Source organism: Triticum urartu, chromosome 2 (genome assembly GCF_003073215.2).
Source record: "Triticum urartu cultivar G1812 chromosome 2, Tu2.1, whole genome shotgun sequence".
NCBI classification, from domain to species: Eukaryota; Viridiplantae; Streptophyta; class Magnoliopsida; order Poales; family Poaceae; genus Triticum; species Triticum urartu.
Window position 1 is genome coordinate 456,431,511 of NC_053023.1, and position 15,191 is coordinate 456,446,701.

Here is a 15,191-nt window from a genome sequence, read left to right on the forward strand (position 1 = left end):
ATGCTGATTCGGCCGAGCACGAGCCCCAGTTCCTGGTCATCTCTGCGGTGCAAAATTGCGTTGCTGGCCCGGATCTAGGAGAAGAGATGGGCTACCACCACCCGCACCCCGCTGCCGAGCACCAACCACCGCCGCCAAGCCGCAGTGGCCGCCTCGCCGGCTAGTGCACCCATGCCCCTGGCCGCCCGCGGAGCCACCCGAACCTGTCGGACCAAGCCACCACGAGCCGGCCCAATGGAGTCACCACCACGTCGAAACGGAGCAGCCGCCAATCCGCGCCGCCCACGGCCCTCGCCACGAGGGCCAGCAGTCGTGCAGATCTGGCTGAAGCAGCCCCGCCACCACAGCCGGATCTGGCTTGCCTGCTCCCTTCCCATGCTCCCATCCGTGCTCCCACTCCATCCTACGGCTGTCTTTTCCTCTTTTTTCTTTCTAATCTAATCATCTCCCCCCTGATTTTAAGGGGATGGGGCCGGGCCTTATTTTGTTTCAATCAAATCATGCCACGTATGTGGGAGCACGGATGAGCGCACGCTGGGGGAACAGGCAAGTCTCGTCCACCACAGCCACCCCCGCACGCGGGTCTGGTCCCTATCACAATTGAGGTTGAAGCAGTTTGCATTTTAACAAAGAAGAGAAGTTACTCATTGAGCTCGCACAAGTTCTATATAATTTGACAGAAGATATCACTATGTACTCCCTCCGTCCCAAAATTCTTGTCTATCTAGACAAAAATAAGACAAGAATTTTAGGACGGAGGGAGTATGAAATTAATATTCTTGTGTCCTTATTCTGTTCATCATATAGTTCTTCAATATTCGGAAATATTTGGTTATAGTAGACATTTGTTTTCCTTACCCCTTTGGACATCACTATGATATAGTATGCTCCGGTGAAAGGCACGAGCAACTTACTACGTACTCCCTCCGTTTTAAAATAGATGACTCAACTTTGTACTAACTTTAGTACAAAGTTAATACAAAGTTGGATCATCTATTTTAGAACGGAGGGGTAGTTGACAATTAAAACTACAACCATACAAAGGGCGATGAAATTAGGCAGCACGTTGATAGCAACATAATCATGGCACATGATTCGGCATGGTTCTCGATTTTACATGCAAACATACGGTCAAGCTTTGGTTCACGCAGTCAAGATAGTCTGGCTTCGTATATAGGGCACAACTATATAAAACTTGTTGTATTTAGCTGTAGGCGGAGAAGCAAATTTCATGAAAATCACACGTGAAAGTTTTCGGAAAAGATCCAAAACAGTTTGAACTACAGGTAGGCAAGATCTACAGCCATGCAAAAAACATCGAGAACAAACCAAACCCCATCTGTAACATACGAAGTATGACCAGTATGGTTTTTAGAAATTGAACTTATCTGGTGAAAACAGTCCTTGAAGAACGATAGGAAAAATAGTTACTTTCTCAGCAATCAGTTGTACAAATTCAACACTTGAGTACAGTCATGGTACTGAAATCAAGATAACGTAACATCCCATGTTAACTTTTCTCTTATTTGTGAAGATTTAACGCAAGAAAACTTGGCTAGCCTGACAGTTTTTAGCTTTACGCAACTCCTGCCTTGGCTAGCTCCTCCAACTTCTTGTCGATCTGGGCTTCTGTCAAGCCGTCCAAGCGCACGCACCTCTCCACGCCCATATCTGACCAGTAGACACACAGTTATACAACATACCTTATACATTAGCTTCAATTCATTAATCCAATACTGTATGCATGAAACAAAAGAAAGGGTGTATTTGGCAATCAATATTCAGTTATTTGTTGATCATAACATGCCTAGCCCTGTGTTTGCAAAACTACAATAGTTTATCACCTTTTCTCAGTTAGTAACTTAGTATGGGTAGTCCGCTTCTTTCAGTACATGATCTATCTCTATATTGACAGTGCAACACACAAGTGCCGAAACTGAGTAAACGATTTCATAGCCTTCTCTTCATTTATCATTTAGTTCTTGTAATTAACATGTATCCATTTTGAGCATTGTGTACAGAATTTCAAAGCCCAATACATGATCTTAATCTGTGCTTCCTTTCTTTGATAGCTCGAAGCCTGTAGGCATCAACATTCCAGACACACCTTTAACATCAGTAGCATGCCTGCCTAACAGTACTATGTAACTTTTGTAACAGGTTATAAGTTGAGAAGAAAGACAGCTGAGCCTGAGCCCAGGATAAACTACATCAAATAATTACTGGATTCGTTAGAATGAGCTCCAAATCCCAAACCCAGACGATCGACCTAGATCAGGAGTCGAGATAGCTGCAGACAGGCCGGAGTTTGCGCACCGAGTCGTAGATCTCAAGCGAAACAAAAAATGATAGCACACGCGGCAGCTAACACCAAAAATCAAAATATGTGGCTCCAAGGGTAACTTACAAATTGAAATGGGCCAATAGATTTTCCAAAAAGAATCTGTTTTCTTCACAATATCGCTTATCAAGACTTCATTGGCATAGATTTATTGGAGTATATGTTTTGCGGGTCTATGAGATAAAACCCGTTTGACATATTAAAGCCCTACTTCTATAAGCATAATACAGTCATACATATTTCTTTGGATACTTGCATGATAATAACATAGAAGAGTTATGACAAGCAGAACAATAGTAGTCAAAGGCTACAAGAAAATGCTTATTAAGGATATCCTACCTTATATTAGAAAATTTGGCATCAGACCAAACTCTTTCCTGGTTTGTTTCCTACAACAACTTTTCTAGAGGGGCACGAAGCAATTTCATCAAGCTGTTGCATTCAACCACACACAAGTATTCCCAACTTCTGTTTATACGAGAAGACGACTTAAACAATCATGTTGTTTTTTGTTACTGGTGGAGAAGGAAGCTATCCCTTACATAAGCCAGGCTTTTGACTTACACTAGCTAATTGCCTGTGCGTTGGAACGGGCATACACATTCTAATGTTTAACATCAATCATGTCTACATATACCTTTAGAATACTCATGTACATTATGCGGTATTATTCATTTGATTTACTGTTAAATAATTTTTGCTCCTCCACCAACCCCTCTCTCTTTATCTAAAAAACAGAAACTTGATTAACCTTTAAAAAACAAACCCAGTGTATAGAGGGAATAGAGAGGAGGATGGACGTGCGTGCGTGGGTTGTAGCAGGCTTTCCCCTGATTTTTCTTGGCTTTATAAGCATGGAATGGAGGCAGATGAAGGTTGAGCGAAATGAGAACGCCATGTCTTTTTTAGGTAGTGTAGATGTAGATAATCCCAATTTTCTGACCAAAGAGCTTATTGCAGTTATCCACGTTTATCTGCAGTTTTGGTTCTATCATCTTGTCTGACAAGCTCAAACTTGGTCAAATTTCCAAAGTTATCAAGCATTCCAGATTTTTGGCAATCATAGACTGACCTTCATTTAGTCAATGTGGTAATATGTGTTTATGCCATGTTTTCGATGTATTAACTTCACTGTACTTATGTAACTGCTTCAATTGTATATACATTTGATACTAAATCATCTTAATGTGCTACAGTGTACCTATAGCAAAGAATGACAGAGCAACGGAAAAACAAACAAAATAGATGCACTATGCTGCATGATACAAGTGGTGAGGGCAGCATTTGGGCAACATCAAAATTCTTTTCCACCGATACATAAGGATGAAAATTCCTCCCATCTCACATCCTCAGCCTTTTTAAGTGGGGGTATACCGAAGCAAAACTCTACTTCTGATACTAAATAATCTTAATGCGCTATATAGTTAACCTATAGCAAAGAATGACAGAGCACGGGAAAACCAAACAAAATGGATGCACTATGCTGTGTGATACAAGCGGTGAGGGCAGCATTTGGGCACATCAAAATTCTTTTCCACCCACACATAAAGATGAACATTCCTCCCATGTCACGCGCTCAAAATTTCGAGATGAACAATGGAAATCTCTGTGGAACCGTACAACCTCACATGGATATCTGGACAGGTCCCAAGTCCCCACTTGCCATGTCCCCCAAGATAACAAGATCCGGTAGTTCCAACAGAAACATTTCACACTTGCAAGATGCGAGGGTTCCGAAGATCAATAGACCGGAACAGACCCTCCCGGGAACCATGGCAAGAGCAAGATCTCGGGTTCCCGGGAAAGATGGGATCGAGGGCTGCTTACCGTAGCGCGCCCAGAGCTGAGGCTGGACGCCGGAGCACTCGCGGATGAGGACGGGGAGGGTGGGGTTGCGGGTCTTGATGTCACCGTAGTTCTTCTTCACGAACTCCCTGCGAATCAGATCAGAAATCCAACACCACGACATAAGCGAGCGACGAACCGATTGTAGAGAGAGAGAAATGGGGGAAGAGAAGCGGGTGCGTGGGTGCTACCGGGCGGGGCCGCTGGCAGGGGAAGACTGGCAGAAGAGGAAGCGGATCTCCTTCACGTTCCGGGATAGGCTCGCCCGCCACGCCATCGCCGCCGGCTCGTTCCTTGGATTCTCTTCTCTTCTCCTCTCTTCTCGGACCCCTTCTCTTCTCTCCCTGGGTTGTATCTTCCTCTGCTGGGGAACGAACGAACTGCCCAGCTGCGGCTGTCTCGTTGGATTCACATTCACGCCGTCCGATCCGGAAAACGGTGTATGGCCGTCAGATTAGGGTTCCGTCTCCACAAAAGTATATTTCCCCGGGGAAAAAGAAAAAGGGCGCTAACTTTGGGCCGGTCCTGCATGGGCCACTGGATCTGTCTAACACGGAGCGCACGAAACCGCTCGATCACGCACGTATCAAACGGGCTCAATGTAGGCTCGGTCGTCGTCTTCCTCATCCGCCGCACATCGTTGACTCTGGCCGCCGTCGCCGTCTACCACACCCCGCGTTTCTCGTGGCTCGCCGCATCGATGGCTCGCCATGGCTGCCGCTCACCGTCTCCGCTGCAGTAAAAAAGGTACCAACTGCATCAAAAAAAGGCGGCAATGGCGGCCGCCAGGTCCAACAATGGCGGGGCCGCCAGTTCCAGCATCTGTCGCAGCACCATTGGTGCATAGAAACAGTCATGTGCATCAACGGCTCGCCGCTGCAGCTTTTTCGTAGACCGTCTCTGGTTGAACCTTTTGAAATATATGGTTGAAGCTTTTGTGTTAACGATTGTAGCTTTCTGCGTTTCCTATCACCGGTTGAAGCTTTCTATATCGCCGGTCGAAGCTTTTTTTCTAGCCAGTTGAAGCTTTTTTCGTCGCCGGTTGCAACTTTTCTGATTTCCAGTCACCGGTCACCGCCGTGAATGGTGGTAACAGTTACTGCCTATGGTAGTAGCAAACATTCTGTGTGGTTGCAGCAAAACGTTGTCGTGGCTGTCAAGGGTTGCATCTTCTTCATGAATGATATAGCGCATCCTGTAGTCGGTAGTAGCAAAAATTTGCTCGGTTGCAGCAAAAAAATGTCTTTGTCGTCTGGGTACCATCGCCTTTTCAAATGAATGTAACAAAAATCGCAGTTGGTAGTAGCAATTTATGTCGCTGGTAGTAGCAGAAACACTACGCGGTTGCAACAAAAAAGTGTTGTCACTGTCATCGGGGGCGCATCATAGGCGCATAATGGTTGTAACAAATTCCACCGCTGGTCGCAGCTCCTCCGTCGTCTGGTTCCAGCAACTTGCGCCAACAGTTGCAACATCACCTGTCGCGTGGTCGTAGCAATCCGCCGTCGAGGTCGCCGCAGTCGCCATGCGCCGCCGTCGCAACTCCTCGCCGCGCCCGTGCCTCCGTCCTCGTTGTCTTTTGTAGAGAAACGCGGATGGGGTAGGCGCCCGCTCGAAGGAAGAATTGCCTCGGGGGGAGGGGTTAGCAGCCACCTCCGCTGGCAGCTCATCTCCGGCGAGATGCTGTCGGGCCTGGTCGAGGAGGTTGCAGCAAGAAAAAAACTGCAGCGCAGCGCGAGGTGGGCTCAGGCGAGAAGATAAGGGAGAAAACAGGACGAGTGGAGAAGAAAACAGGACGATGGAAGTGGTGGTCCCTGCACCTTACGTATCGCGTTTGGATTCGTTGCAGCGTTCGCGTGTGGGACGCGACCGGCCGAAGCTTCGGCCGGCGCACCGTCCCCAAACGTTTACCAAAGAAAAATGATTCCTCGGTCGCCTCACGCAGCGCACACTCTTTTACCATCGCACATCCACGCGTCTAATGGGTGAGCCCCAAGCACCCTAAGCACAGTCAATCTCTCGACCACTAGTTTCTCCCCTCATCCTAGGGCCTGTTCGGATCGACTCCGCTCCCGAGCTCTGCTCCCGGAGCGGGCGGAGCGGTGCCGAATGCTACGACTCCTACTCTACATCTCGAGTCCATCTATGTCTTCTGTACTACTTCATGTCCATCTGCTCGCCACGGATGAGCTCCTACTCTACTTCGATCTCACACGCAGGGCTACAAATCCCCCAATGGCGCTGCAAGAGAGATAGAGAGCCATGGGTGCAACCATGACCTCATTCCCTTTTTTTCTCCTACCCCACCAAGCTATTGTCCCCCACAGTCCTGCTCCCTGCCCTGATAGTGCTACAGTCATATGGCGTTGTGATGGGCCATGTTTGCGTCGGCCCATATCTTGTCAAACCCTGTGGCGCGCCGACCTCCTTATAAGCGTTGGTGGTAGGTTCGAAGAGGGGACAAGCCATTCAAGATAGGGTTTCCTGCTGCTCCACGAGACATCAGGAGGTGGGGCGAAGTGCTCGATTCATTTCGATGGCGGTGGCACCAGAGTTGGTGGCGAAGGCGAGGCGGGTGCAGAAGGAGAGGAGGTTGCATGCGCACAACCGAAACAAGCGACCTCAGGAGGAGTCACCGGTAACAGCGGGGGAGCTGGCACGGGAGCAAGACCTCCGGGCGCAGTTCTCGACTCGCATGGAGTCGCAGTCGAGAGAGCGGCCCAGTGGCATCGATGCACGTGGATCCGTGTCCCCTAGGCGGTCGGCATCTGATAACCCACAAGTATAGGGGATCACAACAGTTTTCAAGGGTAGAGTATTTAACCCAAATTTATAGATTCAACACAAGGGGAGCCAAAAGAATATTTGAAGGTATTAGCAGCTGAGTTGTCAATTCAACCATACTGAAGATTAATTATCTGCAACAAGTGGTCAATAGCAAAGTAATATGATAGTTTTGATAATAGTGGCAACAGTAATAGTAACGGTAACAGTGATAGCAGTAGTTTTGTAGCAAGTGTAACAGTGATGATAGCAGTAGTAACTTAGCAAGAACACTATAGGATAAATTCGTAGGCATTGGATCGGTGGCTTGTTGGATGATATTCACCATGAGACAGTTATAACCTAGCGCGATATGGCACTAGCTCCAGTTCATCAATATAATGTAGGCATGTATTCCGTAAATAGTCATACGTGCTTATGGAAAGAACTTGCATGACATCTTTTGTCCCACCCTCCCGTGGCAGCGGGGTCCATATTGGAAACTAAGGGATATTAAGGCCTCCTTTTAATAGAGAACCGGAACAAAGCATTAACACATAGTGAATACATGAACTCCTCAAACTACGATCATCACCACGAGTGGTCCCGGCTATTGTCCCTCCGGGGTTGCCGGATCATAACACGTAGTAGGTGACTATAACTTGCAAGATCGGATCTAGAACATGGATGTAATGGTGATAACATAAACGATTCAGATCTGAAATCATGGCACCCAGGCCCAAAGTGACAAGCATTAAGCATGGCAAAGTCATAGCAACATCAATTTTAGAACATAGTGGATACTAGGGATCAAGCCCTAACAAAATTAACTCGATTACATGATGAATCTCATCCAACTCCTCACCGACCAACGAGCCTACGAAGGAATTACTCACTCCCAGTGGGGAGCACCATGGAATTGGCGATGGAGAAGGGTTGGTGATGATGAAGAACGAAGATCCCCCTCTCCGGAGCCCCAAACAGACTCCAGATCTGGCCTCCCGATGAAGAACAGGAGGTGACGGCGACTCCGTATCGTGGATCGCGATAATTCTTTTTCCCTGATTTTTTTCTGGAAAAATAGGATTTTATAGCGTTGGTTTCAGGGTCTGTGGGGCCACCAGGTGGGAAAAACCCACCTGGGCACGCTAGGAGAGGGGGGCGCACCCTGGTGGGTTGTGCCCACCCAGGTGCCCCTATCCGGTAGGTCTTGGCTTCAGAAATTCTTATATATTATATAAAAATTCCTCGCAAAGTTTCGTTCCATTCCGAGAACTTTTATTTCTGCACAAAAACAACACCATCGTAGTTCTGCTGAAAACAGCGTCAGTCCGAGGTTAGTTTCATTCAAATCATGAAAATTAGAGTTCAAAACAAGTGGAAAAGCGCTAGGAAAAGTAGATACGTTGGAGACGTATCAACTCCCCAAGCTTAAACCTTTGCTTGTCCTTAAGCAATTCAGTTGATAAACTGAAAGTGAAAAAAGAGAAACTTTTATGAACTCTTTTGCTCTTGTTTGCATAAATAAGTTTAAACAGCACCCATGTTTTCAGCCAACATTATAACTAACCATGCCGAAAATAACTCTTAAAGATTATATTAACTCATATCAATGACACAATCAGCTAGCGAGCAATAATAAGACATCTCAAACGGCAACATGTTGTCAAAACAACCATGCTGTAATATAACAATAATGGTATCTCGCTAGCCCTTTCTGAGACCGCAAAACATAAATGCAGAGCACCTCCGAAGTTCGAGTAGCGACTAAACATTGTAATTCATGATAGAAAAGATTCAGTCATGATGCACCCAACATTAGCTACACACAATGCATAAGTCATGACAGCTGTGCTCTCAGGTTCTAGCGCTTGTTTTAGAAGGTGATGACACAACATAAAAGTAAATAGATAGTCCCTTCGCAGAGGGAAGCAGTGATTGGCAGAGGTGCCAGAGCTCAAGTTTTAAAACATAGATAAATGATATTTTGAGACATGCACCCTTCTCATTTACTTCACGACTATCAGTTATCAATATCTCCCATGCTAAACAAGCTAGTGGCGGTTCCCAAGCGATAAAAAGTAAAGGTTTTGACTTCATTGGGAGTCTTTGTTTGATTATTCAAGCGATTAACTCTTTTTATATTTTGCAGTTTGGGACTGGGCATCCCTATTACCGCCCTTTTCTCGTGCGATGGTGAGTGAATAAACACTCGACCTGAGAATAACGCGCTTAGCATGGAAGATACGGACTACCTACTGTTGGTCCATGAACGATCTAGGCACACAAAATAGATATTTTTTTAGAAGTTTTTAAAGCTGGCACATGCAAATTTACTTAGGACGGCAGGGTAATACCGCATATAGGTAGATATGGTGGACTCATCCGGAATAACTTTTGGTTCAAGGTTTTTGATGTACAAGCAAAATCCCCACTTAGTACAGGCGAAGGCTAGCAATTAGATTGAGAAGCGGCCAGCTAGAGAGCAACAACGATCGTGATCATGCATTATACATAAGTAACATTGGACACTAGCATGAGTAGGATATGAACACCATGAACATAAATATCATAGAGGCTATGTTGGTTTTGATTCAATTACATGCATGAACATGTGCCAAGTCAACCCACTCGAACATTCATAGGAGGATAGCATATCATCATACTACATCACAATCATTTTAACGCAATGTTGATATTCAAGATAAATCATTATTCACTCCCAGCTACTTATGCATGGTATGAGAAACTATAATCTCTAATTGTCATTGTAAACATGTTTAATCATAATGGGATGAATCATGGATACTAGGTTAAACATATTTACACAGACAGAACAAGTCAAGTTCATACCAGTTTCTCTCTGCCACGGCCAGTTCATCAAATATCGTCATTATTGTCTTTCACTTGCACGACCGAACGATATGAAAATAATAATAGTGCAAGAGTGACATGGACTAAGCTGGAATCTGCAAAACATTTTATTCAATAGGAGAAGACAAGGTAAAATGGGCTCTTTATTAGTTCAACAATTATTCATATGAGAGCCACTCAACATTTTCATCGTGGTCTTCTCCTTGGTACAACTCGAATAAAAGAAAAGAAATTCAGAGAAACACACCGAAATATTTTTGGAGTTTTCAGTTTTCTTGAACAAGCAAATAAAAGGGAAAAACAAAAACGAGAAAAACTATTTACACAGGAAAGCTCCTAACAAGCAAAAAGAAGAACAAGGAAATCTTTTTGGATTTTCTTTTTAATATTACTACTAAGCATACATGGAAAGTAAACTAGCTACAACTATTTTTATTGGTTTTTCTATAGTTTTCAAACACACAAGAAGAAAGCAAGAAAAATAAAATTTAAACATGGATGATACAATGAAAAAGTGTGAACACCGACAAGATGAATAAGTGGACATGAATGTAATGTCGGTGAGAACACGTACTCCCCCAAGCTTAGGCTTTTGGCCTAACTTGGTAGTCGATCAGTAATCTGGATAGTAGTTGGCGTGGTAGCTCACGGAGGCTCTCGGTGCTGATGCCTCGGCCTGCCATGCTGCCTCCACTGATGCGTTATGAGCTCGGGCCTCGCTCTCAAGAACAAAATATCATCCTTTGTTATGATAATCAAAAAGAGCAGGCATAGACAAATATGGGTGCACAACAGATTTTTGGTTAAACAATAGATTATAAGTGAAGTTGTCAACCTTTCCCTTGAGAATCTTATGTTCTTTTAAAGTGTCAAAATCTAAATACTGCATGGGTAGGATAGGATCAAAGGGCAAAGGTGCAACACCCAGCCCTCGTGCTAAATGCGTGGCATATATTCCACCATAGAAATAGCCACTGATAGTGTTGTGCTCAAGTTTGCGTGCAATAATCACTCCATGGTTATAATTCCTTTCACCGGTGAGAGCGGTGTGGATGAGACTCAAGTCCGGAGCATAAAGTGTACTATAGTCTTGTTTTCCTACTATACATTTCCCATTAAATAATGCAAAGTACTGAATTGCGGAAAAATGAATGCTCTTTATTCTACCTTGTGTCACTCCCCTCGTCTCACAGTAACAAAGATTAGACAAGAATGTTTGATACTCAGCGCTTGGCGTTCATCAAGCGAACCCCAGAATGGGAGTTTGCAGTGGTAAGCAAAATTCTCTAGTGATATGGTAAATGGGTTATCATAAAGCATAAACGACACCCTAGACTCACGGGGGAGGAATTTAAATCCTTTGACAAATGATTCAGTGAGAAGGTGGCATTGTTCACACTTATCTGAAATGTAGGGACCGATACCGGCATTGTGAACATATTGCTCAAATTCCTCTTTAATACCCACACGCACCATATATTCATCGCAATGCCATAAGCATGTTTTGGTGACGGCATCTCGAGTGGAACTTTCACTGGCGAGCAGAGCTGTCACTAGAAGATGCCCTCGAGGATCGCCTCCTCGAAGAACTCCTTCCAAACAAGTTCATCATGTTCACGTAAATTTTTTTAAAAAATTTTGGGTGACAAAAATTTATCAACAAAACTTTATAAGATTGATAGCAACTACTCATAGGGATACATAGAGGCCATAACAAGCATTCAAACTACTTAGAACACTAAGAATTCAACATGCAAGCTCATCTATAGCAGCACCAAGAGTAACTAATTATTCAAAATATAAACCACTAAAACAAAAACTAATTGGACAAACGGTGGAGTCACATACCAAGCAACAATCCCCCGAAACAGTTTCCGAAACGGAGCTTCGAGCAAAGAGGTCGAAATCCACGGGTTTGAGAGCAAGAACACGGGAGAGGGAGCAATGGAGATTTTTTTCTAGAGGTAGGTGATGATGTGGTATGAAGAGATAAGTGAGGGGGCCACATGGGGACCACAACCCACCAGGGCATGCCTGGGGGTCCTGGCGCGCACAGGTGGGTTGTGCCCACCTGGTGCACCTCCCTCTGATGTTATTTGCACCAAAAAATCTTAAATATTCAGAAAAAACGTATTAAATTTTCAGGGCATTATGAGAACTTTTATTTTTGGGTCATTTTTTATTGCACGGGGAAATCAGAAAACTGACAAAACATGGAATTTTATTTTATTTAACTAATAAAAACATAAAATTAAAAGTAGGGACAGAAAGTAGTGCTTACTAAATTCATCAACTTCATACCGTTCAAAAATGATCCATTAATAAGGTTGATCAAGTCTTATTAACAACCACTTTCGATTAGCATGAAACGAAGAACTTCCATAAATTACTAAGTTACCTCAATGGGGATATGAATGTCTCCAACAATAAGTATTTGAAAACTTCCAATAGTGATTGTCGGAGATTTTTCAATAACATTAATACCATTCACTTGGAATTGTTTCTTCGGAAAGTGCACAATATGCTCATTACCATTAATATGAAAAGTGACCTTGCTTTTATTGCAATCAATGACAGCCCCTGCAGTATTCAAGAATGGTCTACCAAGGATAATCAACATGTTGTTGTCCTCGGGCATCTCAAGTATAACAAAGTCAGTCAAAATAGTAACATTAGCAACAACAACGGGCACATCCTCACAAATACCGATAGGTATGGCAGTTGATTTATCAACCATTTGCAAAGATATTTTAGTAGGTGTGAGTTTATTGAAATCAAGTCTTTTATATAAAGAGAAAGGCATAACACTAACACCAGCTCATAAATCACACGAAGCAGTTTTCACATAATTCTTTTTTATAGAGCAAGGTATAGTTGGTATTCCCGGATCTCCAAGTTTTTTAGGTACTCCATCAGTATAATTAGCAAGCATAGTGGAGATTTCAGCTTCTGGTATTTTTCTCTTATTTGTGATGATGTCTTTCATATACTTTGCATAAAGAGGCATTTTCAAGATATCAGTCAAGCGAGTACGCAAAAAGACTGGCCTCAGCATTTCAGCAAAGCGTTCAAATTCTTCATCATCATTCTTTTTAGTTGACTTAGGTGGAAAAGGCATAGGTTTTTGAACCCACGGTTCTCTTTCTTTACCGTGTTTTCTAGCAATGAAGTCTCTTTTATCATACCTTTTATTCTTAGGTTGTGGGTTATCAAGATCAACAGGTGGTTCTATCTCAACATCATTGTCTTGATTCTTTATTATTTGGTTGAGAGTCTTCATGAACATCAGGATTGTGTTTTTCATTATCATTAGGTGAATGTTCATTACCAGACTGAGTTTCAGCATCAGAGATAGAAACTTCATTATCTATGTCAGGAGGTTTTTCTATTTCAGGTTCACTAGGAGCATGCAAAGTCCTATCATTTTTCTTTTTCTTTTTCTTTTTAGAAGAACCAGGTGCACTGGTGTTAGCTCTTTGCGAATCTTGTTCAATTCTTTTTGGGTGTCCCTCAGGATAAAGTGGTTCTTGAGTCATTTTACCTCCTCTAGTTGCAACTCTAACAGCAAAGTCATGCATATTGTTATTCATCTCATCAAGCAATTATCTTTGGGATTTAGCAACTTGTTCTAACTGGGTTTGAACCATAGAAGCATGTTTTCCAACACCTCTAACATCATTTGATATTCTAAATAACAAGTCACTCAAGCAAGCAATCATATCAGAATTGTATTTCAATTGTTTCATAACATTTGCATTGAAGTGATCTTCTTTTCTAATATAATTTTCAAAATCATAAAGGCATTGGCTAGGATGCATATTGTGAGGATTGTCATTATCATTGAACTTCATAAGAGAATTTACCTCTACCACCTTAGGCAGTGGTGGTGTATTAAGCTCATGTATTTCTTCAATAGGAGGTGTCGTGGATTTGTCACGGCAGATGTCCTTAGTGTGAGGACTTAGTCGTGAGGCCAACACATCTATGTGGTAGCTTGAGAGGGGTTGAGTGGGACGAGAGACGCGAGGTTTTACCCAGGTTCGGCCCCTCTCGGTGGAGGTAAAAGCCTACATCCTGCTTCATTGATATTGATGATGATGATGAACATGATTACATGGGTGCTCTATCTCGAGAGCTATAGATTTGTTTGTCTAACCCTAATATGTCCAACTTGTGGAACTTGTCTATTGAGACGTCTAGAAAAAATTGACCCTCTTGGGGTGCCCCGCCCCTCCTTATATAAGTTGAAGGGGCGGGTTACATGTAGAGTCCTAATTGGATTAAGACTTAAACTATTCTGACTTCTCATCTCGGGCTTCTCTCCATGGGCTTCTTAACGTCTTGGGCTTCTTAACGTCTCGGGCTTATTAACGTCTCGGGCTTATTAACCCTAGGCGACTCTGTCTGCCGGGTTATAACTATCTCTGGGTCATAACTGTCTGTCGGGTTATAACTATCTGCCCGCTTACCACTGTCTGCCGGGTTATAGCTGTTTGTCGGGTTATAACTGTCTGCCGGCTTACCACTGTCTGCCGGCTTACCACTGAAATACCAAGTCCCAGCCAAGTAATAACTCCGACTGGGTCATACCGCGGGGTATATCCCCGACATTAGCCCCCAGTTTAATTTGGATTTATCCATGTTAAACTAATCATGCAAAAAAACCAAGAACAAATTTGATAGGTTGTGCTCCGGGTTAAAAATTGTAAGCCAACACCTGATCATCCTTAATTCCTTGTCATTTCCTTCTTCTAGAAAATCCGAGTCAATAGGCCAGCTTCATCCCCAATTTGCTGACGTTGGTTTCTCACGGAGAAATATTGTGAAGAATAATTCATTTGACTCAGCTCCCAATGCTTAACAAAAATATTGGTATTTGAAATACTCATATGATCTTCAGTCGGATTAAAGATGTAAAACTTGCCAGTTTATCATTGCCAAAATTGCCGGCTTGTAAATATTGATGGCACTGGGTCATAATTGTTGCTAACATCAAGCAGCTTGAAAGTGTACCTCCCTTATATGCGTATCACTTGTGCCCCCAAGTCTTAAGAAGGGAGCGTAGTAACAGCTTAAGACTTGCTTCAATATAAATGTTGCAACCTTGAATAAATCCAGGCTGTTCATCTCAATCACTAGTCAAAACTGAATATTCCACATGTGTAGCCTCCAAGTGCCGTGTTGTCATGCTTGCAGCAACCTGGGACTTGTAATTGCCTTATACTCAGGAAAACTTCAAGCAGTGTAGCCCCCAAAGGCCGACTCAGTAAGATAATACTGATCTGGGACTTTATATATACTCTATTGAAAATAACATCATATGATGTAGCTTCTATCATAGGGCTTGACCCCACGTCCATGAGGTTAA

At 43.4% G+C, this 15,191-nt stretch overlaps 1 protein-coding gene across 1 annotated transcript; it reads right to left on the reverse strand.

Moving 5' to 3' along the window:
• Positions 1 to 1,404: 1,404 nt before the first annotated feature.
• Positions 1,405 to 4,634, reverse strand: LOC125537862 (NADH dehydrogenase [ubiquinone] 1 alpha subcomplex subunit 2). Its single transcript, XM_048701180.1, has 3 exons — positions 4,378 to 4,634; positions 4,169 to 4,275; positions 1,405 to 1,671 (listed from the first exon to the last, which is right to left on the reverse strand). Exons 1-3 carry the CDS (start codon positions 4,461 to 4,463, stop codon positions 1,577 to 1,579), a joined length of 288 nt encoding a protein of 95 aa, XP_048557137.1. The 5' UTR covers positions 4,464 to 4,634; the 3' UTR covers positions 1,405 to 1,576.
• Between the last annotated feature and the right edge of the window lie 10,557 nt (positions 4,635 to 15,191).

Bases quoted from the DNA above. Each gene is read 5' to 3' on its own strand.
- LOC125537862 (XM_048701180.1), bottom strand. From the start codon at position 4,463: ATGGCGTGGCGGGCGAGCCTATCCCGGAACGTGAAGGAGATCCGCTTC. The intron at 4,276-4,377 runs GTAGCACCCACG...TCTGATTCGCAG, and splicing joins CCTGCCAGCGGCCCCGCCCG to GGAGTTCGTGAAGAAGAACT. The intron at 1,672-4,168 runs GTAAGCAGCCCT...TCTACTGGTCAG, and splicing joins TCAGCTCTGGGCGCGCTACG to ATATGGGCGTGGAGAGGTGC.